This window comes from Magallana gigas, chromosome 1 (assembly GCF_963853765.1).
Source record: "Magallana gigas chromosome 1, xbMagGiga1.1, whole genome shotgun sequence".
In the NCBI taxonomy this organism is placed as follows: domain Eukaryota; kingdom Metazoa; phylum Mollusca; class Bivalvia; order Ostreida; family Ostreidae; genus Magallana; species Magallana gigas.
The window spans coordinates 29,248,700-29,273,977 of NC_088853.1; the positions used below are offsets into that span (position 1 = coordinate 29,248,700).

The following is a 25,278-nucleotide window of genomic DNA, read 5'->3' on the forward strand; positions in this document are numbered from 1 at the left end:
GCTTAGATTTTTGGTTTTAGGCCTCTCATGATCTTGCCCATTGTTTGTTAAAGTCAGTAGCTTTGTTTTTACTCTATGGATACATTCCTTTACACTTCTCTGTTGGTCCTTGTTGTAGCTCTAAAAGATCAACAACGTTGTTTGAGGGAAGGTTTAAACCGATGTCGATGGATGGAGTTAAGTGTAAGCTTTTTTGTGTCCAATGAATTAAACCCAGTCCCCGCCGCTCCGATTAAAAAGAACGGCAAGTGCAGAATGGCTGTTTGTTCCGACATATTTTGAAGGCTGATGAATGCCATGAACTTCATCCACCATTGCACAGCAGATGTTTTACCAACAAACTTCTCCAACTTGATGTTCGATAGCTGTGTGGCTTTCTGCAGGGACTGGAACTGATCTTTGCAAGGTTTGCTGTGGCATGGATGGTGGTGGTGGTGGAAAAAAGTCCCTCTGTTGTTGATGCTGTTGAAATTGTTGTCTTTGCTGCCGTTGTTGTTCGTGTTGTTGGTGCTGTTGAATTTTAACTTGTTGTTCTTGGATCTCTTGTTGCTGTGCCATGTGTTCCTGTTGTAGGACTTGAAGTCTCTGTCTCATCACATTCAGTTCCTCATCCTTTTCTTCTTGGCGTTTTTAGACGGTGACTATAAATAGCCACGGTCTATTGATACGGTCCTGACCGGAAGAGTATTTCTCACGGGGACTCAAGCGGATAAGGAGCGATAATTCTGTTAGGTATGCAGTGTTACACGCAATGTTTTATCTATGTGTCGATTTCAGTATGAGAACTAATTTTAATCTTATCAGATATTTTAAGCATTATAGCAGCTAATTATTTTGTACATATATTTAACGAGGCCGGGTCTAATTTGTTCTGCCCTAGATTTTTGGATGAAACTTTTTACATGAATTTCTACCGATATAATTATTATTTTAAGATTAAAAAATAAGACATTTACCACACCGTTTGTTTAGGGGGTCATCTCAAAGTTTGTTAATCTTTAACATAGGACCCTATTGGATTTTGCTTGAAATGTATCAATTTTGCACGTTTTTTTCAAAACTTCTGCCCTAGGGATTTCTTTTTCTGTTCTACATATTAAAGTTATTGCTAAAGGGCATCAAATGGTCAAATAAAAGAAACCTTTTACCACCTGGTTTGTTCCAGGGGTCTTATCAAAGTTGATTTTTGTATGCCCAATTTCCCAGATTCGTCAGATAATGGCTATGTTTTATTTGATAAAGGCGAAAAAGGCTGTCTTTATAGTGTTATAAAACATTCAGACATATTTAAGTAATAAAAAATGTTTAACATCACATATTAAAGGTCATTAATATAAAATACATGGTAACTGTCTTGAAATGTATGAATTAAGCTAAATGTATATTTAGGCGGGTTAAGAAAACGTGACAGAGGGCTAGGCTTGTTAAACCCTCTTCACGGTTTCGACCCGAGCCCAAATATAGCTTATACCTCGAGACATTTATGTTTATTCCACAATATAACATTATAATTACGCATCAAACGAGATATTTTCAACAATTTTCGCTGAATATCTGCAGTTTTAACTATCACGCCATGGCGTCAACCAAGCAAAAAGATGACGTCACAATACAAATGAAACGCTGCGCGAAAGCGTGCGTACTCGTTCTGTACTCGGCCTCGTTAAGTAATTTATGAAATTGTGTTTTTTTTAAATGAGCCGTTACCCTGTCTGCTTACGCGGTATCGATAATTTATGCACTAACTGCCACTTGTGACGTTAAACTCTGTATCAGGACTAACTGGCTAAGAGATCTCACAATAATCGCTTCTTGTTTTTTATGATGCAAACAATTGTCAGAAACACACTATTTAAACAGGTTTGCCATTTCATATTTCAGCAATTAGGCTTCATCGATAAATTCAGTAATTTTCAACGAATTAATTTTAGTTGAGGAAGAATATTTATTTTGATCTTATTCCAAAGAATTCACAACAGATACTGACAATATTAATGAATATTACATAAATTACATTTTATTGAACTTAAACCGAGCAATGGCACGCTTTCCTCTACAAGTGTGCATGGTGTTTTTTTAACTTACAAAAAACTTAAAATTTACGATACAAATGTGTTTAATTTTTGACTGACCTGTGATGAACATAATTTTGTAACCCACTCAGTCTGTAGGAACATTAATTTTATTACAGGCACCTCAATATTCATCAGACAATATTTACTACTGATGTTAACGCTTTACTTGCTGCTGACTTTCTCTCAAACACGCTAATCGATCGACCATGGATTGAAAAATTCACGTGCAAATCGAGTCGCCATTTTACAATGTTACATATATACATGTATAAACACGTTTTACGATGTTTCAAAGAAATAAAGGGATTAAAGACATATGCTGTAAAACGTCTTATGAATTTTACGGCCTGTCAGCTCCTGTACATGTATCTCTAGTTTGCAGCATCAAACGCTAGCTTTTTGTGAGAAAAAACAATCGGTTCAACTCATGCAATATTCCATATACATTAATGGTACATTGTGAACGGTAATGCAAGATATAATAATTTTGTTCACTAAACAGTTTCTGACGATTTTTTTCACAAAAAATTGAATAACGCAATTTGATGAGCGAAGTACAATCTGTGACTTTAATCCATATGCGCCAGTCTCTGCTATTAGAGAACCTTTCTTTGGTTTGGGGGGGGGGGGGGGGGGGTCACTAACAGATAACATTATTTACACATGTACGTAAATATCGCCCCTTTTGTTCTCAAATAATTTTTAACTCGCGAGTACAATTCTATTATGAGCTTTCTTCGACATTTGTTTCCATTTACAAATAGGCGGGCCTATATAAATGCGTCAGTTTGTTGCGAATCGCAATCGAAATACAGGGTCATCACTCAACGAAATGCTACATCGTCCGTAGCGTATACATCCATGCTATATTTGCGATAAATAATGAAACATGAAGGTAAAAAATGTGCTTCATAGATGACTAGTATTCTGCTGAACTACATAACTATAGCTTTCCGGAAATATTGCCGGGATTTGCGAACCCTAGATCTATTGTATAGTACATGCAAAGAATAAAATGAAATTTATATACACAGCTGGTACGGTCAGAAAAAACGGTCAGAAAAGCGTTCAACTTGGATTTTTTTTGTTTTGGTGTTTTTTAAAATTAATTTTGAATAACTAGAAAAGTTTACTGTAGCAAGTAAATTATGCGTGTTAAAGTGTACTGAGAAGCGATAAACAATACATGTGACTTTACCAAATTCATTCAAATGATTTGAATAAATCTATAGCTGAATACAATAAGACAAATGTACTTTAAAACGTTAATAAATAAAACTGCCGGGACCGAATATTGTATGATTTCTTTTTTTTCAAATTTAGTGAGCAAATGGAAATAATCCACTTAAGTCGAAGATAAAAATATTGACTGATTCTTTGTTTCATGATGACGTGCAATCCAAAAGTAATACCATTTTTATCAAACAGGTTCTTGTAAACCATTCCGTTTTCTGTACACCTAAATGTATTAACTAACTATGAGGACAAAAGCAAGTGTGATGGTCCACGAGACTGCAACTTTTTCCCCGTGAAGAAATTGAGGGAAAATGTTGTCGAGAGGGACAATAAACATACTACATGAATGCTCAAATAGTTAGTATAAACCTGATAAGTATGTTATCATACCAAAGCTTTAATTGTTCTCGTTACTTTGAGAAATCTACAATATCTTTAAAGCACAATAGTCCAATTCACATTTTTCAAAAGTTGTTTCCCTTTGCGGTGTCAACCCAAAGGTCAAAAGGGAAAAAACAAAATTCCCCTTCTTTATACAATGTGGGCGTACTGTGATGAAATCGCTTTGGATTTGATTTATTCATTCAATTTGTGGTGCATGGCAAACCACATATTTAATGAGTCATTCTGGGGCAATCAAAATTCATATATGTAGTACATGTATTACCGAAAACGGAGTTCTAATGTCAACTGATATAGATACAAACATATAGAGACGAACTTCTATACTACAAAGGCTACTGTGATAAATCTATGGGTGTTTTCCCAAAAGATGACGAAGATTTGTAAAGTGTGGATTGTGATCACAACTACGATTTCCACAGAATTATCCACGTAGGAAACTCACGACCAGTTGTGTGAGTATGAGTTAAGTATTAGTACATGTATGAGATACTGGCTGTGAATTTTCGAGAACAATAATTACCATACATGTAATATACCACATTCAAACGGCGCCACCGTCTAACAGTACTTTCAGTACTTTGATTTTTTTCTGCCTACACTCTTAATTTGAGGGCTTCAATTTCCTCCGGACACTTACAGCTCAAAGTAAATCATATGCTTATATACAATAGAGTTCCATTTGCTTGTCATGCAAATGTTTTTATAAGTGGAAACATCTTTTTTTAAACGACAAATATAACCAGGTTATACCAAAAGGGACATTTGTATGTCGTATTTATATTACATGATAAAGAGACATCTGTAGAAAAATCAAATCTTAAATTTGTTATAAAAAACCCCCCAAATTATAGTCACAAATTATGAATACATAAATCATGAAATTATTTAATACATATCGATATGTATTAAATAATTTCATGATTTATGAGTTACTGTCAGATGTTTAATCACAAAGATGCTCAAGTGATTATGTAATAATATTTGTTCCTTTTGTTAGTTTGTCTTTTTGTTAAAAAGGTCGCAAGGGTTGAGGTCAAGCACAGGTGTACCTATTATTTCAATCATCGTGGCTATCTTTTTAAGGTCACGTGATTGTTCGTTTCAAATAATCTTCTTTTTTAGGAACATTTGTAAAATCTTTGTTTCGGGAAATAAACAAATCCTAAATTCTGATTGAATAAAATCCTTGAATTTAAAGACTCGGAGTTGTTGGTGGAAATGCGCCCGAGCTTGGTCACTTCCATCGACGCGATCCGAAATAAAACATCTGATAACAATTATTATCATTATATCTCTTTTCTTTGGATTTCCAGCCACCGTAGAGGACGAACCATACTTGGAAAGCTCCCACGAGTAGAGCTGTTCATTAATCTAACAGGGACAATATCCCTCAAAACGAATTTTTTTCCCTTATACATATATAAAGAAAAAGTAATAACATGTGAAAACACCTGAACAACAACGTGTTAATCATGTGCCACTTAAAGTTTAGCCCAAAAAAGTAATTTTTTCGTGTCTTGAAAAAGATTATCAGTGGATATCGCCCAGTTTTCCCCGTATACCATACAATCTGTGTTACTAGACTAAATATGTAATACAAAACTCATTAAAATCTAAGTTTAACTCTCTCTATAACATCTTGTTTTCGTAGCTCCACACTTCACAGCCAGAAAAAAAGATCTAGTTAATAAAACTTTATGATACGATTAACACTCGTCTTATAACCTATTCTTCTCTTAAGCTTGACACGGAGAGTCTCCAAATAAGTTATTATACCCTACGGTGACTAGAAACCTGAATTAAACACTTTATTTTGATTGCTGAATGAACTTAATAAAATCTACACGTGGATATTTATTTAGTTATCGGTCAATTTGCAACATACTTATTATAGATTTTGGAAAGTGTTAAATAAAGTCATTGTTATGACATCTTTAAATATTGAATTTTAAATTACTATAATTAATACAGAAGGATTGTTGCAAGATTTATTCATAATTAATATTTACTTCTGTATTTTCAATTTATATTCAATCAAATTGTATGAATGAAAAGAAAAAAAACCGAGATAATTATCCAAAAGCTATTTGAATGAATCATCTTAAACTTATCGATAAATCTACAATAATGTTATGCAAAGTAAATATATACTTTTACATGTATTCTTATTGTGTTCAAGTTGCATACATGAATGCATACATTAAAATGCTTGGTATTTAGAGCATGCGATACACAAACACACATGTTATTTCACAGCACACGAACCATGATCTAAAACAAGAAGTATCATGGTTCAGTTGTGCAACTTCGTCCTTTAGCTTTCGTCCAGTGGAAGGTATACCTCTGCAACTGTAATCTCTACGATGTCCCGAGCCTGCCATAACACCTGCCGTCTAGATTCATCATTGGCATGTGAATTAAAAGATATATTGAGAAATTTAAATTAGCCTTGGTAAGGCAAAGATTTACATATCTTTTAAGTATAATTTACATATCTACCTATTTTTTTTGTACATGTGTCACACACTGGTTTCTACCGTCGTGACTAATTGTTCGGGGAAATTAGCTCAAGGATTAACCTGTGTCTAATTGCAATAAACTTGCTTCCACCGCACCTGAATATTTCAAAATAAAATCCGTAAATTTAAGTAAAAGCTATCTTTTTTCGATTGCCACAAGATGGAAAGTGCTATAAAGAAAATGAATGAAATACAACAATAATACAAGTATGTTATAAAATCAAAGAGATAACAATAATTCCGAAAAACAATAAACAGATAAACAATTAGACATAAAAAAGAAATCAAAACAATATCGAGCATAGCGCTTACCTAAAACATGATTCCTAAGTGTAAACATTGTTGATTAATAATAAATATCGAAAAATATGATAAAATAATGACTTAAACTTGTCTTGTAAATTAAGCGGAAAAGGTTTCTATTTTCGTATTTCTTTACGCTAACATATTGCGTTATTTAAATTATATTATTTTGAATCAGATCTACTGAAATTGATAATTTCTTGTGTTACAGAAAATCTAATAAACCATCATAATACATATAATACCTTACATGCATTGAAGGGTGATAATACAAAAAAAGACAAAAAAGTAGAATATGGAAAAATTTTAAACAAATCTGGTACAAGTAGCAAGTCAATAATTTCTATGAAAATATTATCAACTCAAAGGCTTATGTAAACTAATATACGTACTAGCTACTATATACATGTATATATGAGGAATGGCCTATTATTGAAAAAAAAATATTTGCGTCCTCGCATCATTTCCCGGATTTCTTGTCAAGTTTTCTGAAGAAACGTTTAAACGAATGACTCCATGAGCATATTTTGCGTTTGTAGCGTCCGCTCTATCATGATTTTGCAGATAAAACATGATACGAGTTCCTCTGCGGTCAATAGAAGTTTTGTAGATCACTTGTTTGCTTTTGGGAGGGAGCGAAATAGCTCGCACTGGTTGTCAAAATATTTGTTGATGGGTCGCTTCCATTTTGCACTGTAGAGGAAATGGAAAGTGCCTTTAAGGCTTTGGATTTGGTTCCATCTTGCAATAAAGTTTGAGGTTCACCTTTAAAATTGATTTTGTAATTTGGCTTCCCTCTGTATATGCTCAATTGTTCTCTCTATTTGATGTGTAGAAAACGGTTTAGATTGCTTGTCTTCTTGTTTTCGCATTTTGAGGATCTTGAGTGTTTATGTTATGAAATTTAGTTTGATTCTTTTGTTCAGAAGTTGATGGTTGAGGTGGAGGAGTTTGATGTTAATGCTTCTGATGCTTTGGTCATCATCTTCATCGTCATTATCTTCTACAGCATCATCTTCATGGAAAAACCGATTTTCTTCATCAGCTGGTGGCTGATCAGCATTAGCCTGATACTGGTCAGCATTTGCAGGAGGACATCTTGATACTCTGGTAGAATATATTGAGATCTACCATCAGGACTATGATACGTTCTACATGTACGTCTTTCGGTATGAACTATACTTTTCAGAATTTTGTGATCTGAATTTCTAATGAGTTTGAAGATATGGTTTGATCCCTAGTAGATGACTGAGTATGGACCAACCCATTTCTCTAAAAGCTTAGGATATTTCCCTATTGAAATATGGCTGTAAACCCATACTGTAGAACCATTGATGAAATCTGGCTCTTGTGCACGCTTATTTTCTCGCTGAATGCACTTCTGTTGATGTCGAATGATCTGGGTTTCGAGGGGTGTCAATTTCAACAGTTACCTCCCAAAGAGGCACCACTTATTTTATTAAACTGAATGTCTTCATTTTTCAGAAAATTTTTCAGAAAATGTTACTGCTTTTTATAGAAATAAAGTGAATTCTACGGCAAACTGTATGCGCATAATTTACACGCATGTAACAATTCATTGAGTTACCAGTTGCCAAGTTTGTTGCTAACGCTGAGGTTAATAGAACGGATAACCAACTGCGTCTTAACAAATCATGTTTCAGTATTTACCATGAAAGTATAATAACACCAAATAACAAATGGGATAAAGATGTGTATACAACCTTTACAATATCTAGAAATAAACAATAAGATGCCCGTAAAGAATTGTTAAGTATAGGAATAGATATGATACAAATAAGGTAAATTTAATTTAGAGTATCAAAATATAAGCTACATGTATAAGTTATCAAAAGTGAAATAAACGTCGTTTCACTGGTGATACCATCTATGAACACCAGTAGACTATGCATATATGATTCAAAATAAATTTTCATTAAATTAACAAAATATTTTTTCCAGGTCAGACCTTACCCATTGTAGTACGATTATTTAAGGTAGTCCTATACTCGGCACTAAATAGGCTCAGTCATTAAAAGCTTTGGCTTTAAATGATAAATATACATTCTAGCAATACATATACAAAAGAAAATAGGTATGTTTACATGCTAGTTTGTTTGTTATCACCTCTCAGACGGGTGTACCCCCTTGCGAAAATCATTGACAAAGATGAAATTTGCCAGACGTCCGTTTTTCCTAAAAATAATTACCAATTTTGGGAAAATTAGAACTGAACATACAAAATAGAGTATAAATATTTATTTAAGCCATATCTCATCAATAATTTTGCGCAAATTTTTGAAAGTAAGTACGCTTCATGGACCTGATGTATCAAAATAGAATACAACAAATGCAGTGCTAGTATCGCGTTTGGTAATTTATTTTACTATTTTATGGACTCAAACTTAAATTCATGGTGTTTATTCTATAGATTGACATCTTAGAAAAAAGATTTGGTAAAATAAATTATATGTTGACGGATTACTTTTCACGCTATAAGCTCTAAACCAAGTAGACCCTGACGAAAAAATCCGTAAATATCACATTTTGCTACAGTTTTCTGCCTAGATCTGTCAACAATGTTAGATATCATTTAAACATTAATTAATTGACGATTGATTAAATTCGAAATAGCTTCTGTCTCTAAATTTAAACCGGTTTTAGTAAAAGAAAAAAAAATTGGGGGGGGGGGGGGGTCAAAACAAAGAAGATATAAGCATACCTGAGATCCTGGTTAATCAGAAACTTCGTTTTTCATTTCACTTTAACAGAATCGAGTTTCTCAACATTAATCATTTCTATCTCTCATAGAATACATATATTTACCGTTCTTATTGCTTATTATTGCCATTGTTTACGACAGCGATGTAGATCAAAATCAATACCGGGTATCAAAAACGCTTTGTAAAAGTCAAACCAATATTGTAAAATACGAATTATGACGTAGTGCGATACTCAGACTACTTTAAGTATAAGAATTCCGTATTTTAGTGAAAGAATTTTCGATACATTATGTTTAACAGTTTAACAGACATGGAGAAAGACGGGTTGGTAGAAAAAAAATCATTACTTGGTTTGATGTATAACCGTTTGATAATGGATTTCCGACGCCTTTTAAATTATTCTTGGTTTATTATTTGATCTTTGCTAGTTCGGTGTTTAATATGTCCATTTCATCTTTTCCAAAAAATGACAGAGTTTAAAAAAATACTAAATATATAGGCAGTCTTAACCCACAAATCCGCACTCTTAACGAAAAATCATTACATAAATACCTAAATGCGTTAACCAGTTACTACTTTTTGACCAAGTTCAAATGCAGCAGACAAGAACGAAAGACAATTTGGGCATATTACTTAAGGGGATTAAAAAAGAGTAGATTGTTCATTCGAAAAGTACAAGTGTTGGATTACAAAGAGTAGATTACAGATATGAAAAGGTGTTGACTGCATGGATATATAAATTTCATGTTAAAGTAAACACAGAGAAAAATTGCACAAATTAAAATATCAAACAGAAATGTACTATTTATGCATGATTGAAACTTTAATCATGATGCTACGTCTGAAAATAACGTAACTACGTTAATTGCATCACTTAAAGTTATATAATCACGTTCATTTAACAATATCAAAGCTGCTCTAAAAAAAAAATGCATACTTTAATTGCCATTGATCTGAAAGATGTGAATATAGAATAAGTACAAAATTTTACATCTACAATTTATATTTGATTCGAATATGCAACAGTCAATTAATTTCTCTCTATGGCATGATTTCAAGTCACGTGATTTAGTTTGGTTTAAAAACACTATGATTTCCATCTTTTCTGACAAACTCAGAAGATGAAGATATTTACGATGACGGTATGGTTTTACAATCTAATATAAATAACATACGTACTAACAAGTTCATTGCAAGTGAGCCTTACAATTTATTTTAAACTAGATAATATCCCGCGAACGCGCGGGAATTAACACTTTACTCATTAATATGATACAATGTTAATACTCGTATGTTGAACCATATTTTTTGTTCACTGTTGTATATACTTTGTCCGATTTATTTTCGTAATTGCTTTCTAAGTGTATTTTTATAATTAAAATGAAAAAAGAAATAACTGCATGGGTGGATATTCAGAAAAGCAGACAGTGATTTAAAATCTAAACTGAAATAATGTTCACCTTATCAACTTCCGCGTTTTATGTTTAACAATCTGTTAATGGTTAACAATTTACTTATTATTTACTACCAATCTGTCATGTTATCATAATATATTTTAAACAAGTGAAACGCTGTCAATGTGACAGCAAACCGGTCTTTTTTTTAATGTGAACTGTATCCATAATCCATGTCAACCCTGAATCGATAAACACTACCTTCCGTATCCAGTGAAATGCAGTACCCTAAATGCAATATTTTGCATCTTATGAGTAAGATCAATACCTGGTATTTTTTACATAACTTATCAGAAATCCAAACCCTAGGAATATGCACACCTTTGATATATGTACAATTGATCTGTAAAAGAACAAATGCCTATCTTGAAATCTGTAGTTATCCGTACAATGAGTGAACAGGTGTACCCTTTTGGCAGCCGCCCACCGTTTTCACCATTTCAATAGCCGGATTTTTCCGTTGGAAAACACGGTTAAAAAGCTAGTGTAGTCATATAAAACTAAAGTTTACAGATTTAAAATATCTACCCGATGGTTAACTCGCCCTACAATTTTCGCCATGACTTTACATGTTACTTTACATGTAACTTTACTCTTGTTTTTGCTTTTTCGGGCTTATCGTATATGACAGTGGGCTTTTGATTTGATTCACATAATTTACATATCAATTTAAATTAAACTATTAATAGCGTATGGACGTCATCTCTCGTGTTAAAACACCAAAAGTGTAAGCAGTTACTCTGGTGCAGGCATTTTGTAGTTTATTTGCAAAATGTCTTCATTGATTACTATTTAGATATCAATATAAATCAAATTAAGTTTTGTATAAACATATAGGGGTCATGTCGTGGAACATGATTTCTTGGTCTTAAGTCGCCGGTTTTTAACATATCACTGTTGTTGTTTTTTTCGTATGAATTTGTTTGAAAGATACTTAACATTTTTGATTTATAAATGCCATTTAACATGAGATAAAGATAACATTCTCTTTTATAGTGAGCTTCTTTATATCTTGCTAGATTGTGGTGTCCATTGCAACAGCGATTGCATCACGAAACCAGAAAGAACAAGATAATAATGGAATTGGTAAGCCCCCGAAAGGTGTTAATATAAAGGCGCACAGCGATGCTCGCGTAACGAGACAAACTACAATATAAGCAATACAAACCAAATTTAAATTATCGTTATTCAACATTTGAATTGAAGCATATCTTATATAAAGTGCTGTAATTTACATGTAGTAAAAAAAAACAACCATTGAATAGCAAACGTAATTACGATGATAAAATCGGATTTTCTTTTTTTCATCATCAAGAATGCGTAAAATGCAGTCAAGAATGTAAGAAATCAAATACTTATTTACGCCAAATTATCGTGGAATTACAGAACAGAGAACTTGAAAGAAAATGACGATGCATTTTTGTAAAGATTCGTTCAAGTGCAAACTAACTAAATTGGATGATCTAATGGTCTAATGCATCTCTTTTTGAAAAAGTGGTAAAACACTGCAATCGAATTCTAAGTGCATTTAATTACATTGCGCAGCAAAGCTCCATCTAAATGGGCATATGTAGAAATTAAAACTGAACGTTGAATTTGAGATATTAATTTATTGAGATATTATTTTAAACTCACTGAAACTGCAATATGAGCCGCTATTTTTTTTCGACAGAATAAATATAGTTCATACCGGCGTTACATACGATATGTATTGCCTTATATTTCGCAATAAATTAATGTTCAATGTTTTTTGTCTACTCTTTTCTCAGATACTGTATACAGGGTACTTTCGCCCTGTAGAATATTCGTCTATTTACACTTGCAAACAGTTTAGTCCCGTCTTGAATTCGCCCATATGAAGTTGTTTTTAAAGAGAGAAAATTGTTTGGACATTTGAATTCGCCCAGTTTTAAACTCGCCCGCTGACAATGAGAGCTAAAGGGGCAAAAATAGAAGGCGTTTAAATATATCCCTATATACAGAAGACATTTGATTTTGTAAGACAAATGAACTACAATAACTTCTCTATCAGGTTAATGGTTTTTTGTATTTACACCCACCCATAAAATTCAAAACTGTTTAAGCTGCATATATACAGTTTTTACTATTCATTTTTATATCAAATCATGTAGTAAAAAACGAGTTATTAGTATTGGTATTAAAATTCATAAATAAAATATTATTCTATACCCAGTTTCAGTCCAATGAAATAAAGGTATACTTATTGCTAGAAAATGATTATAATGTTGAATTTTAATACTGTTATTAATAAAATGTTTAAACTAAATTACTTGACCTGATAATGAATCGTTATAGTAAAAACTGTATGGAAGTAGCTTTAAAAGTTTGGAATTAAATGTGTTATGTTGTAAGTTTATTTATTTACACCCACCCGGTAAATTAGAATTTACCAAAATGACACTATGATAAAAAAAAGATGACAAAAAAAGATTAATGCTAAATTAATTGAAATAATGATCGTTAAACATGCGAGTATTGACATTAAGCACTACACATAAGTTCTACAGATTCGATAATTTAAGATACAATTTATTTACTTAAATTTGTTCTGTTTACAATACCAGGGCATATTTGTGAGAAAAACAACCCCTGTGTAAACGGAGCAACGTGCGGGTACACACGCGGTGGATACATCTGTAAATGTCCAGTTGGCTGGCAAGGCGAAAACTGTGACGAAGGTAACTTTACACTTTATTGTTATTGCACAAATTAGGTGGGATAGTTGGTCTGTCATTTTGAAAAGGACTAGATGGTCCTGGCCATTTTAAGACTGTATTATTTTACTTTCATTCAACGACGTTTCATTTCATGACGTTTTATACTACATTTTGCTCGGGGGATTTGAACCCACAACATTATTAGATAAAGAAAGCAAGAAAGAATTTATCTGCATTTGTGCAAAATTTGTATGTAGTGCATCAGCATGCTACACTAGAGCTCTATTATCCTTAGAGCATATGTAACAATTTATAAATATTTTCCTTATTATATATGTATATACGTTTTCTTCACAATTATTTCCTATTTTTGTACGACTGACTGATTTTCTTTATGTATTGTAATTTAAAACATGAAATCTCCGCAAGGGGGAAATAAAGAATGAATGAATGAATGAATGAATGAATGAAAAGACTGTATTATTTTACTTAAAATGAAAAGTTTTGAAATATACTTGTATTCAAATTTCAAAGCTAAAATATATGGACTTTTTATTACTTATTGACAGTTTATACCTAAACAAACAACAGTGTTTATCTAAAAATTTAAGGATGATTAGACCACCTAAGCCTCATTAAGGCAGATTGATGTCTTACTTAGATGACGTTGTTGAAAAGTGAAAGAGAAACTGTACAACCTGTATATTCTGCATATTATTCGGTATCTGCCCCCCCCCCCCCCAATATTTAAAGCTGCTTGGTCTGATTTTATACTTCATTTTAATTATGCCTTTAAACGATCGTATCGTTAAGTATGTGTATAATACTGTTGAATCGTTATAAATCACGGTGGCTCAATTTCCTTGGTTTTTAACCGGGTTTTCCAACGGAAAAATCCGCTTATTAAAATGGTGAAAATGGCGGGCGGGCGGATGGCGGGCGGGCGGCTGCCAAAAGGGTACCCTCATTGTACGGATAACTCCTCCTACAGTTTTCCAGATAGGAAGTTGTTCTTTTGCAGATCAATTGTACATATATCAGAGGTGTGCATTTTGCTAGGATTTTGATTTCCGATAATTTATCGAAAAAATACCAGCTTTTGAACTTAGTCATTTTTTGGCAAAATGTTGCATATAGGGTACCCTCATTGTACGGATAACTCCTCCTACAGTTCTAAAGATAGGAAGTTGTTCTTTTGCAGATCAATTGTACATATATCAGAGGTGTGCATATTGCTAGGATTTTGATTTTTGATAATTTATGGAAAAAATACCAGCTTTTGAACTTAGTCATTTTTTGGCAAAATATTGCATATAGGGTACCCTCATTGTACAGATAACTCCTCCTACAGTTCTCAAGATAGGAAGTTGGTCTTTTGCAGATCAATTGTACATATATCAGAGGTGTGCATATTTCTAGGATTTTAATTTCCGATAATTTATAAAAAAAATACTAGCTTTTGAACTTAGTCATTTTTTTGCAAAATGTTGCATATACATGTAGGGTACTCCATTTCACTGGATAAGGGTCGACATGGATTATGGATACAGTTCACATAAAAGAAAACCCGGTTTGCTGTCACATTGACAGCTTTTCACTTGTCTTGAGTTGCCCTCAAAATTGAATTAGCAAAATGCTTTGTATTTTCAATGTGACAACAAAACCAGACTAATTTCTTTCCTCTGTACGTTTCCGTCCAAATGATCAAGCTTCAAGGAGTTTGCTCAAGGAATTTCGAAAGAAGAAGGGGGCAAGATGAGCATCGCCTTAAAATAATGAATTATATGTATTGCATGTTCATAAAAAGAAGAATACCCGGAGGTGTTAATAAAAAGATAGTTATTAATAATCACATCACATACACATATGTATACATATATATACAAGATGTTGTATATACCGATTGGGATGCTTCTGACTGTTTATTTAGAAACATTTGCCATGAAACGTTGAATTGCCCTCGCAATCCCGTTTTCAACTGCAACTCTACGAATTTTTGCTCCCCTTTGATCTTCATCAAAGTTATTATATTTTCAGTGTGTGGGAAGGACTACTGAAAGTAATAACTGATTCAACTGCATCGTTGTTAGCTTGAGATATTGCTGCCTAACGATATTTTTAACAATTCCCGGGGTCAGAAAGGCCAGAGACGGTTTGCTGCGTTGTAATTTTCCATATATTTAGCCACTGTTTAAGCGGCAATAATTTTGAAAAAAAAAATGACCAGTTTCGGAGGAAATCACACTTTGAATATCTCATTTTGCCTTGGAGTTAATTTATTGATGAATTTTACTCAAGTACCTGTAATAGCGTGTACTTGTATTGGTGCGAGGAAAGATAACTTACATAAGAACTTTAATTTAGAGGGAGTTATCTTTCTTAAGTAAGAAAGATAAATTGTAAAGTTATCTTTCTTACAGAAACTGAAAACCGACGCATCACCACGAATAAACAATAAAAAACCCACAATCAACGAAAATAGGCCTTCTCAAAATTTAATGTTTACATAGTTTCAGGTGTTTCAAAGTAGTTTTTCCAGTTATTTAGTTATACTTTTCAGACAGCTCCCATCACCCCTCCGATCTCGATTAGGGTGTGTTTGTATTTACGACTTTGACATCCGCTATAAATAAATGAAATGAAATTGCACACATGATTTGGTAAATTAAGACTATTTTGACTTACCTTTAAGAATTGTGTTACGTTTACAGTCGATGTATTACAGCGGGTTAAATAGGCCGAATTAATCGGGGATCGAAAACTACCGGTCCCTTTTCTTGAGGCATATGCTTTGCTTTTCTATGCTTCCATCAAATATTACTTTTATTAAATTCTAATATCTTTCGTAAAATACCGTTTATGTATGGGTAAATAGATGAAAATCTATTCGTTTTGAAATAATTGGTTTGTATTGTAAACTATTTGATACTGTAAAAGGAAAAAAAGAATTGGACCAAGCAGTTAAAGCAGATAAAAAAACCGGTACAGTTTAACTCTGCATTTTTTGATTTATCAATCAATTCATCATTAGTTATTATGTCTCCCCTTTCAAAGGGGAGACATATTGTTTTTGTTGACTTTCTTCCTCTTCTTCATCCAAATTTGTCCAGGTCGTAACTTAAATACCCTTAGACATTAGGACTTCCAACTTGGAACATAGGTAGATGGTATTGAGAAGGAGTGCACGCCGCCAAAGGTTTTAACCTTGACCTATTTTGTTCTTCAAGGTCAAGCTTTTCATAAAAAATATTGTCCGGACGATAACACAAGACTCCTTTAACATACATACTTTTAACTTGTATCATAGATAGATGGTATATTACCTTGATGAACCTTCCCAAAATTTTTGACCTTGACCTAGAATTTTTATTTCAAGGTCATATTAGAAAAAACTTCATTGTTCAACTCCTGAATATACTTTGACAGAAGGACTTCAAACTTTAAACAAAGAACAATAATAATACACTTAGGTGTACTATTGAATAATATTTGACCTTGACCTTGTTTTTCTCAAAGTCAAATTAAGAAAAAAATAATAAAATTTTGTCTGGGTCATAACTTTAATACCGTTTGACATTAAGACTTCAAACTTGGAACATAGGTAGATGGTATTGAGAAGGGGTGCGCGCCACCAAAAGTGTTGACTTTGTATTTTAAGGACAAGCTTTCCTTAAAATATATTGTCCGGACCATAACACAAGACTCCTTTAACATACAGACTTTTAACTTGTATCATGGATAGATGGTATATAACCTAGTTGAACCTTACCAAAAGTTTTGACCTTGACTTATTTTTTTTTTCAAGGTCAAATTAGAAAAAAAACTCCTGAATATACTTTGACAGAAGGACTTCAAACTTTAAACAAAGAACAATAATAATACACTTAGGTGTACTTTTGAATAATATATGACCTTGACCATGTTTTACTCAAGGTCAAATTTAGAAAAAAAGATAATATAAATTTGTCTGGGTCTGGGTAACATAAAGCTGACATCATTCTTTTTCAATTGTTAAATTTGCCCCATATTACAATCCTTGGGGAGAAGGGGAGACATGTGTTTTTTTGTAAAAACAAAAACAAAACAATACCCACTAGTTGTCTTTGTTGTTCTTCAGATATTGACCATTGCGCTATTTCACCCTGTAACCAGGGTAGGTGCGTAAATGGGGAAGGATCATACAGCTGCGAATGTCCCAGCGGATGGTCAGGATCCAACTGTGAAATAGGTAAGTGGGTCTACACATCTACTTGATATGAATGGTTTCTCTTTAAATATATATTCTGATGACCTGAAGTTGAATGGATATTTCTGTACGGGTAAAGACGAAAAGCATCGTCGCGTTGAAGTAAAAGAAACATCATAGTTTGTTAAAGGGACGTTTATCATAGAGACTACTATTAATAGCAATATTAATATAAAATGAAAAACCTTCATTTTTTGGCATCACACTTTTTATATGATAATTTGAGAATCTTAAAGGGGCATAGTCACGATTTTGGTCGAATATTATTTTTCTTATTTCTAAAAAAAATATGCTTCAGTAAGGAATTTCTTATAGGCAACCAAAATTTGAGTGTCATTCATTGAGTTGTAAGTGAGTTACAGAGCTCGCAATTCTTTGCTATACAAACAAAGTTTTTGTTTATATTTTGAAAGTTGAAGTGAATATTCCAGTTTTAGACCTAAAATGAATGTGTTAAACGTTAGGACCTGTTTATTTATGCTTAAAATGATTACACATTTAGACAAATTAGCTTTAACACAATTCTTAATGGTATATTGAACCTATGTAAACAAAAACAGGGCACGGGCCCTGTTTACATGACATAGAATTGTGGCCCCATTATATTGCTTATAGCTTTACGACTGACTCTCCAATTTCGTGTGATAATTAGAAATGCATTCCTTAAGCATTGTTAATAACAAAAACAGAAAAATAGAATTTGGCCAAAATCGTGACCATGCCCCTTTAAAATAGAACTTGTTTTATAGAGGCAGTGGCAAATCAGACATAAATTCTGAAAGTTTGAAAATAAACTCAGAAAAATGCTTTATTTTTTCTTTGAAACAATATGATTATTCTACCTATTTTAGATTTAAACGAATGCGAAACACACTCGCCGTGTAATACTGAGGGGACAAGTGACTGTGAGAACATACCGGGGTCCTACAGGTGTAATTGTAATGCTGGTTACACTGGCAAATACTGTGAAGAAGGTATGCCCTCCAGAACCAGGCATTTAAAAAAAATAATAGTATTAAACCGTACTGGTTTACATTTCGTCATTTAAAAGTTAAAAATATCAAATAAAATGCGCATGAATGTGAGCAGCTGAAGTGGAACATGACCCCATCCCTGTAAAATTAAAATGTGTTATGTTAACAAAGATACGAAAAGTAGGCCACCTACCCCTCCCCCTTGCCAAATTAAATTTTCAATGAGGGATCCGTTATGACATGATAATTTATTGATCACTGTCTTCTGATTTTCACGTTGTATTTATTTTTTAAAGATATTGACGATTGTTTGCCAAATCCATGCATTAACGGAGGAGAATGCACGAACACCATGGGATCTTTCACTTGTCAGTGTGAAAGTGGCTTGACAGGAAAATTTTGCGAACAAGGTAAACTACTTTAAATGCAGGTTAATCACTCTGTTGTCAAGTTTGTAAACAGTAACAGAGGGTAATTAACAAGTCAAACCATTTTGTGAACAAGTAACATTTTATAGGATTACTATACTAAGGACAAGGAACACAACGTTCTGTAAAAATTTAAAAAAAAAACACTATTTGAACTATTGTGTGAGCTAGTATCATAACACTTTGAACAAGTTACATAACATAATACACAAGTTAAATTATCTTGTTAACAACTCACTGGCATAAATAACACAGTTCTGTAAAAAAAAAAAAGTAACAACAAATAATATAAATGTATGTGAACCACTTGAAACCAGCTTTGAACAATTGATACAACTCTGAAAACGTTAAAACAACTTTTTGAAGAAGTAGAAGTCTGTGATCAATTTTAACTACTTAATGAACAAGTTACACAACTCAATAAACATAATCAACAATTTTGTGATCAATTTACAAGCCTTTTTGAAAAAGGTTAAAACAACTTTGGTTACAAGAACATGTAACACAATTCAGAATTAGATAAAACCATTTTATAAAGAAGAAATACAAGTCTGTGAACCACCACCTAGAAACAAGTTGAGAACAAGTTAAAGCACCACCTAGGAACAAGTTAAAACACCACCTAGGAACAAGTTGAGAACAAGTCAAACCACCACCTAGGAACAAGTTAAAACACCACCTAGGAACAAGTTGAGAACAAGTTAAACCACCACCTAGGAACAAGTTAAACCAGCTTAGTAACAGGTTAACACACGGTTAACCACTACAGGAACGTTAAACATAATTATATAAACAAGCTCTACAACTCAACAAGTTGTACAACTCTCTGACTTCTGTGGAAGAGTAACACAACTATTTGAGCAAATAACATATATGTGAACTAGTAGCCTAATTGTTCTCGAACAATTAGAGGTCTTTCCACCTCATTGTTTTTTATGTGTGAAATACGATTGTTTCAATAAAATAAAGTATTTTTTCTGCGCTACTTCATAAATCAAAGTACTGAAGTACTGAAAGCCGGGCTCTTTTGGTGTGTCTGTATGCATATTGTGTAGTAAAGACCGAAAATCTCTCTCTCTCTCTCTCTCTCTCTCTCTCTCTCTCTCTCTCTCTCTCATGCTTTTAATGTCGACAAAGCATCAGAGAGCGACCAAATTTTGGAATTTTAAAAAAAGAAACAAAATGGCAGGTGGCTTTTTGTGTAACTATTTGGTATAGCGGAAGCTTTACCTTGACGCCGTTTGGTTTTTTGTTTATGTGTGCTATTTATAGTAACATTGGCGATTGGCCTGCCTATAGCCAGGACTCTGCTTTAAGCAGAGCCCGGCTAAAAAGTGTAAAACGATTAAGTTTGCAATTTTTTATTGCTGACCTTGACCTTTGACCTTTGTCATTTTGATCTGACAAGGTAGACGCTTCAATACCAAGTGGTCCGATGTATCTATGATTATTGATTCAAAAGTTATTTGTGTTTTTATTGAATGTTTGAAACTTTCAGGGGCAATAACTGCTAGAAAGGGACTTTTGATCTTGTCGGTATGAATAGGTTAAAGGGGCGTCTAAGTGTACTGAATACATTAGTAAACGTTTCAAAATGCTATCTCTAACGGTTAATGAGGAGTAGCGATAACAAGCATTTTGTACAATAGGGGCAATAACTCTATAATTGTTGCATGGTAAGGGTCAAAGGCTTATATTTTAAAATGTCTTATGATGTCCTACTACATCCATGAACAAGTTTTTCCCTACCATCCTAAACAAAAAAGATCTAAAAACTCATTTATTAACGGATTTTCATATGACCCTGACCTTTGACCTATATATCATTTTGTTCGGCCAAGGTAGACGCTTCCATCCCAAGTAGTCCGAAATCACTATGACAAGTAATGAAAAAGTTGGAAGTAATTTTATGGAAATGTAAATACTTTCAGGGGCAATAACTACTAGAAGGGGGCTCAGATCCTTTCGGTATGAATAGATTGAAGAACCTTTAGTTTACTAAAGACATTGGCAAAAGTTCCAAGTTTCTATCTCTTATGGTTTCAGAGGAGTAGCGATAACAAGCTTTTCGTACACAAGGGCAATAACTGTGGAAGTTCTGGGAGTTATCAAGCAAAGGGCCATTTGGTACCATAACTTTAAATGGCCAATAACATAAAGAAAAAAATGTTTCAATATCTCAAGAAATAAAAAAGGTGTCACTGGAATTAAAGAGAAGAAAAAAAATGTAAAAAAAACATAAGAAATACAAAAGGTCTTTCACCTGAAAGGTGAAAATAACTAACTATATAAAACAACTTTTAACGCAATCAGAATAAATGTGACAAAATTTAAAACACTTTCTGAATAAGTAACACAACTCAACAAGTTGCACTACTCACCAAACAAGTTAAACTTTATGAACAAGATGCACAATTTTGACCGAGAGAAACACTTCAACAATTATATAAACACTGTCTCCTTCATCCAATCGATGACCATATTTATTCATTTGTCGAACTATATAACCTTAGCTTGGCGCTTATCTAGATTTGCTTATTTAGTGGTTTGAAATAAAGAGGAAAGAAATCGGCAGTAAAACCAATTTATTGACACCTTTGGTTTGTTTTTTTTAACTGTAAAATTTAATGCCAAATGAATGTTCTGATGATTATTACTATTGAATGTTATATAAATAGTGCCTGTTTGGAAGGATAACAGTTGAAATTGACCCCCTTAGAAAACCATTGTTAACCGACGCGAAGCGGAGGTTTACAAAGGTTTTCGAGAGTTGTCAATTTCAACTGTTATCCTTCCAAACAGGCACTATTTATTTTATTATACTGAATGTCTTAATTTTAGATAATTTTTTACTGCTTTTAAATAGAAATGACGTGAATTCTACGGCGAACCGTACGCGCATAATTTACGCGCATGTAACAATTTGTTGTGTTACTCGTTGCTAGGTGTGTTGCTACTGCTGAGGGTAATAGAACGGAATATCAACTGCGTCTAAACCAATCAGATTTCAGTATTTAACATGAAAGTATAATAAATTATTATATTAACTGAACTTGAATTATCTCCCTTCAATAATTTCAGATGTCGATGAATGTTCAGTGATGAATCCCTGTGCAACATCAACCAACTGCGTGAACACCCCAGGGTCGTATAAATGTGTCTGTTACGGCAGTCTATCGGAACCAAACTGTGCAGCAGGTATGAATATAAATATATTACATACAAATATGTTTGATTTTATATATGATGTTTTACAATTGATCGTGAGCAATTTACAATTAATCGTCAACTATTTGAAATTAATCGTTAACTATTTCAAACTGAGCGTCTGTTACTAGTATTTACTTTGATCCCCAGCTATTCAAACAGATTGAGAACTCGGCAAAGGAAACAGAATCTTGATCAGCTTATTACGTGCATTTTCCTTGAACTTTAACATTCGTTTCTCAGAGGATATGTTTTTCAAAAGTGTCTGGTTTAACATCATCTTGAAAATTGCCTTTGGAAATAATGCGTATCTGATCCTATTAATTTAGCGTAATGATATCCTATAATACAAAGAGATGTAGTTTTGTCTAATATATGTACTACTCTTGCAAATATTATTGTGACTGCCGATTTTTAATATTGATATGGCTATTTGAAATCATAGAATTAAAAAAAATTGTATCCGTGATTTGGAGGAGGGGGAGGAGGTACCGGTAACATCCACGAAAAGTGCATTCATTCAGTTCAAATACAAGACACGTGTTTATATTGATTAGGATAGGAACATTGATGAACTAATCGGACTTGACGGTCAAAATTTGTTTTACAACAGATTCCTTATTTTTTAAATGAGATATTTTATAGTTACAAACTCGCATTAGATATAGACAAATTCAAAATATTTAAGCTGTAAATTCTGAATGATTTCTTACTCCTCGGTATGGACCTCATCCCTTCAAGAATATAATTATAGTTTAAAGCGACGATCTAGCATGTTTATTTAAAAGACGTAGTATTCCACCACTCTTTATCCACTATCTCTGCGCTCGTGCATTAATCAAACCATATAACTGTCATCTCTTATTTACACAAGCAGGTACAACTTTGTTCGTGTGCGAGGGTGGTACAGTTAACATACGCTGCCCCGGTGCAAAAATCCAAATCCAGCAAGCTGGCTACGGACGATCAGAAGAAAACGTCTGTCCCCACCCCATGATACAAACAACGGACTGTCGCGCTCCTAGATCTAAAGTGATTGTCAAGGGACTGTGTGAGGGTAGGCGCCAATGTCATTTAACGGCAACTAATGAAGCGTTTGAAGGCGACCCTTGCGTAAATACATACAAATACTTGAGAGTAAAGTACATCTGTGTTGATTAGATTGTGACGGTCAAAGAGTCAGCAATATTTCGAAAATATGACAGGAATCGTCTTTCTTACAATTACAGTAGATCGTCATTAAGTTGTATGACCTGACGCTTTTATTGATTTGTTACTAGTAATTGATCGCATACATGTATGCTGCTTCTTGCGAGTTTAGTTTGCTGTACAATACTATTTTCACATATACTTATCACGCACATCTGTATCCATATATTTGGCATGCTCATCTTTTTCTAAATCAATTACATTGGATGTTAGCTTGTTAGAAACTGATTTAAAATCTTCATATTTTTGAATGCATGCAAGAATTAATAAAGCAATAAGTTATACTCGGTCTTAATATTATGCAACCAACTTTTACCACACGTATAATTTGTTGTACATACAACCATTATTTAGGTTTTTTGTGTTGATGACTTTTGTACTTGAAATCAAAGTTAACCATTGCCTCCACATCTCTCAATTTTCTCTATCGTACTAATTTAAGGATAATTGACACCACAGTGCATATTCATTATAACTGTCTGCTAAATTTGTCGCTTTTGAGTAAATAAACATAGGTATATATGATTTTTCTGTTGTTTTCTTTGAAATGTGATGATCGTGAAGGACATAGGTTTTGTGAAGTCGATACAGAAACGATATTCATTGTTGCCCTTTTTAACTAGCGCTACTGGGCTATAAAATGGCGAGGTAGATTTTTTAATAATGGCAGGTTTCTTTATTATACCAGCGCGCCGAAGGAAAAGGGGATACACGGTTTTACCCTTGTTTGTTTGTATGTCTGTCCGTCCGTTACAAAAAAATCTGTCGCATTTTTCTGAGCAACTATTTACCGCAGATGCTAGAAATTCTAACGCATTATTTGTTTAGGCATACCATATCGGTGGATACATTTTTGTACCAATCAATGTTTCAACACAGTCGTCGTATATACAAATATTGTTTATGCCTAACAAATGTAACGGTTGACCTCTCTGTCCAGACAATAGTACTAGTAACAGTAGCAACTTGCGAGATAAAACAAATTAATTAACTTAAAGGTTCTAAAGTTTGCGAAAAGTTTAACACTATATATTTACCTTCGATGTGACGTTGTATCTAGTTAATTGAGGTTTCTTTATAAGCACACCTCTTAAAAATCTACACACTAAGGGATGTGGCCAAATATTTAAAGAGTTTTCGAATTGGAAAAAAGGAAGATGATGCATTTTTTGTACATTTTTTAGCTACTGTAACTTAAACCTGATTTATAGAGCCTTGTTAAAAACGAAACCGTAATTTACATTTATATTAAATATATAAATGTTGAAAAAAAATTGGCTGCAAAAAAAAAAACCCATCCATTGTTTATGATATGTCCAATACTGTTTCTTTGTTGATTCGTTCCTCGAGGAGTGGAGTATCTGAGAGCGTCGTCCGGTACGCCTCTGTATTTAAACGGTTATATGTTACGTAACAACCCAGATGTTTTACGATTGCAGAGCCAGCCGGGAAAAAGTGCATCCGATACTCAAAATAAGACTTGGTGTTTTTCTTTGCAATCGTAAAACATCTGAGTTGTTCCGTAACATAAAACCGTTCTCCACCATCAGCTGTAATAATTGAGGAAACCAAGACTGTGCCGGCCAAGTGACGACTAGCTCCACGCTTTTGGAGCACCATGGAGAGAACACAGAAAGGAAAGAAATCCAATGCATGTCATATAAACAGATGGATTTAAGTACCTTTTTGCCAGCACACGGTAAAAAGGGTATACTTAAGTGGGTGTGCAAAAAGATATATTTGTAAACATTTAAAAAAATCCGGTGATGTAGCATGCGCACCTGAACATTAAAATGAATATATGAAACAAAACCGGGGAGT

The 25,278-nt window shown here is 33.3% G+C and overlaps 1 protein-coding gene across 1 annotated transcript; it reads left to right on the forward strand.

Annotated features, from left to right (window-relative positions):
* The first annotated feature begins 2,964 nt into the window (after positions 1 to 2,964).
* On the forward strand, positions 2,965 to 23,965 carry LOC105318555 (delta-like protein 1). The gene is made up of 9 exons (XM_066085807.1): positions 2,965 to 2,970; positions 7,465 to 7,614; positions 11,735 to 11,801; positions 13,301 to 13,414; positions 17,511 to 17,621; positions 18,491 to 18,613; positions 18,910 to 19,023; positions 22,123 to 22,239; positions 23,123 to 23,965. Exons 1-9 carry the CDS (start codon positions 2,965 to 2,967, stop codon positions 23,407 to 23,409), a joined length of 1,089 nt encoding a protein of 362 aa, XP_065941879.1. The 3' UTR covers positions 23,410 to 23,965.
* The last annotated feature ends 1,313 nt before the right edge of the window (positions 23,966 to 25,278 follow it).

What these genes read in the sequence shown, in the direction of transcription:
- LOC105318555 (XM_066085807.1), top strand. An exon ending in ACAAGATAATAATGGAATTG is followed by an intron (nt 11,802 to 13,300) that starts GTAAGCCCCCGA and finishes TTACAATACCAG; the next exon opens with GGCATATTTGTGAGAAAAAC. An exon ending in TGGCAAATACTGTGAAGAAG is followed by an intron (nt 18,614 to 18,909) that starts GTATGCCCTCCA and finishes TATTTTTTAAAG; the next exon opens with ATATTGACGATTGTTTGCCA.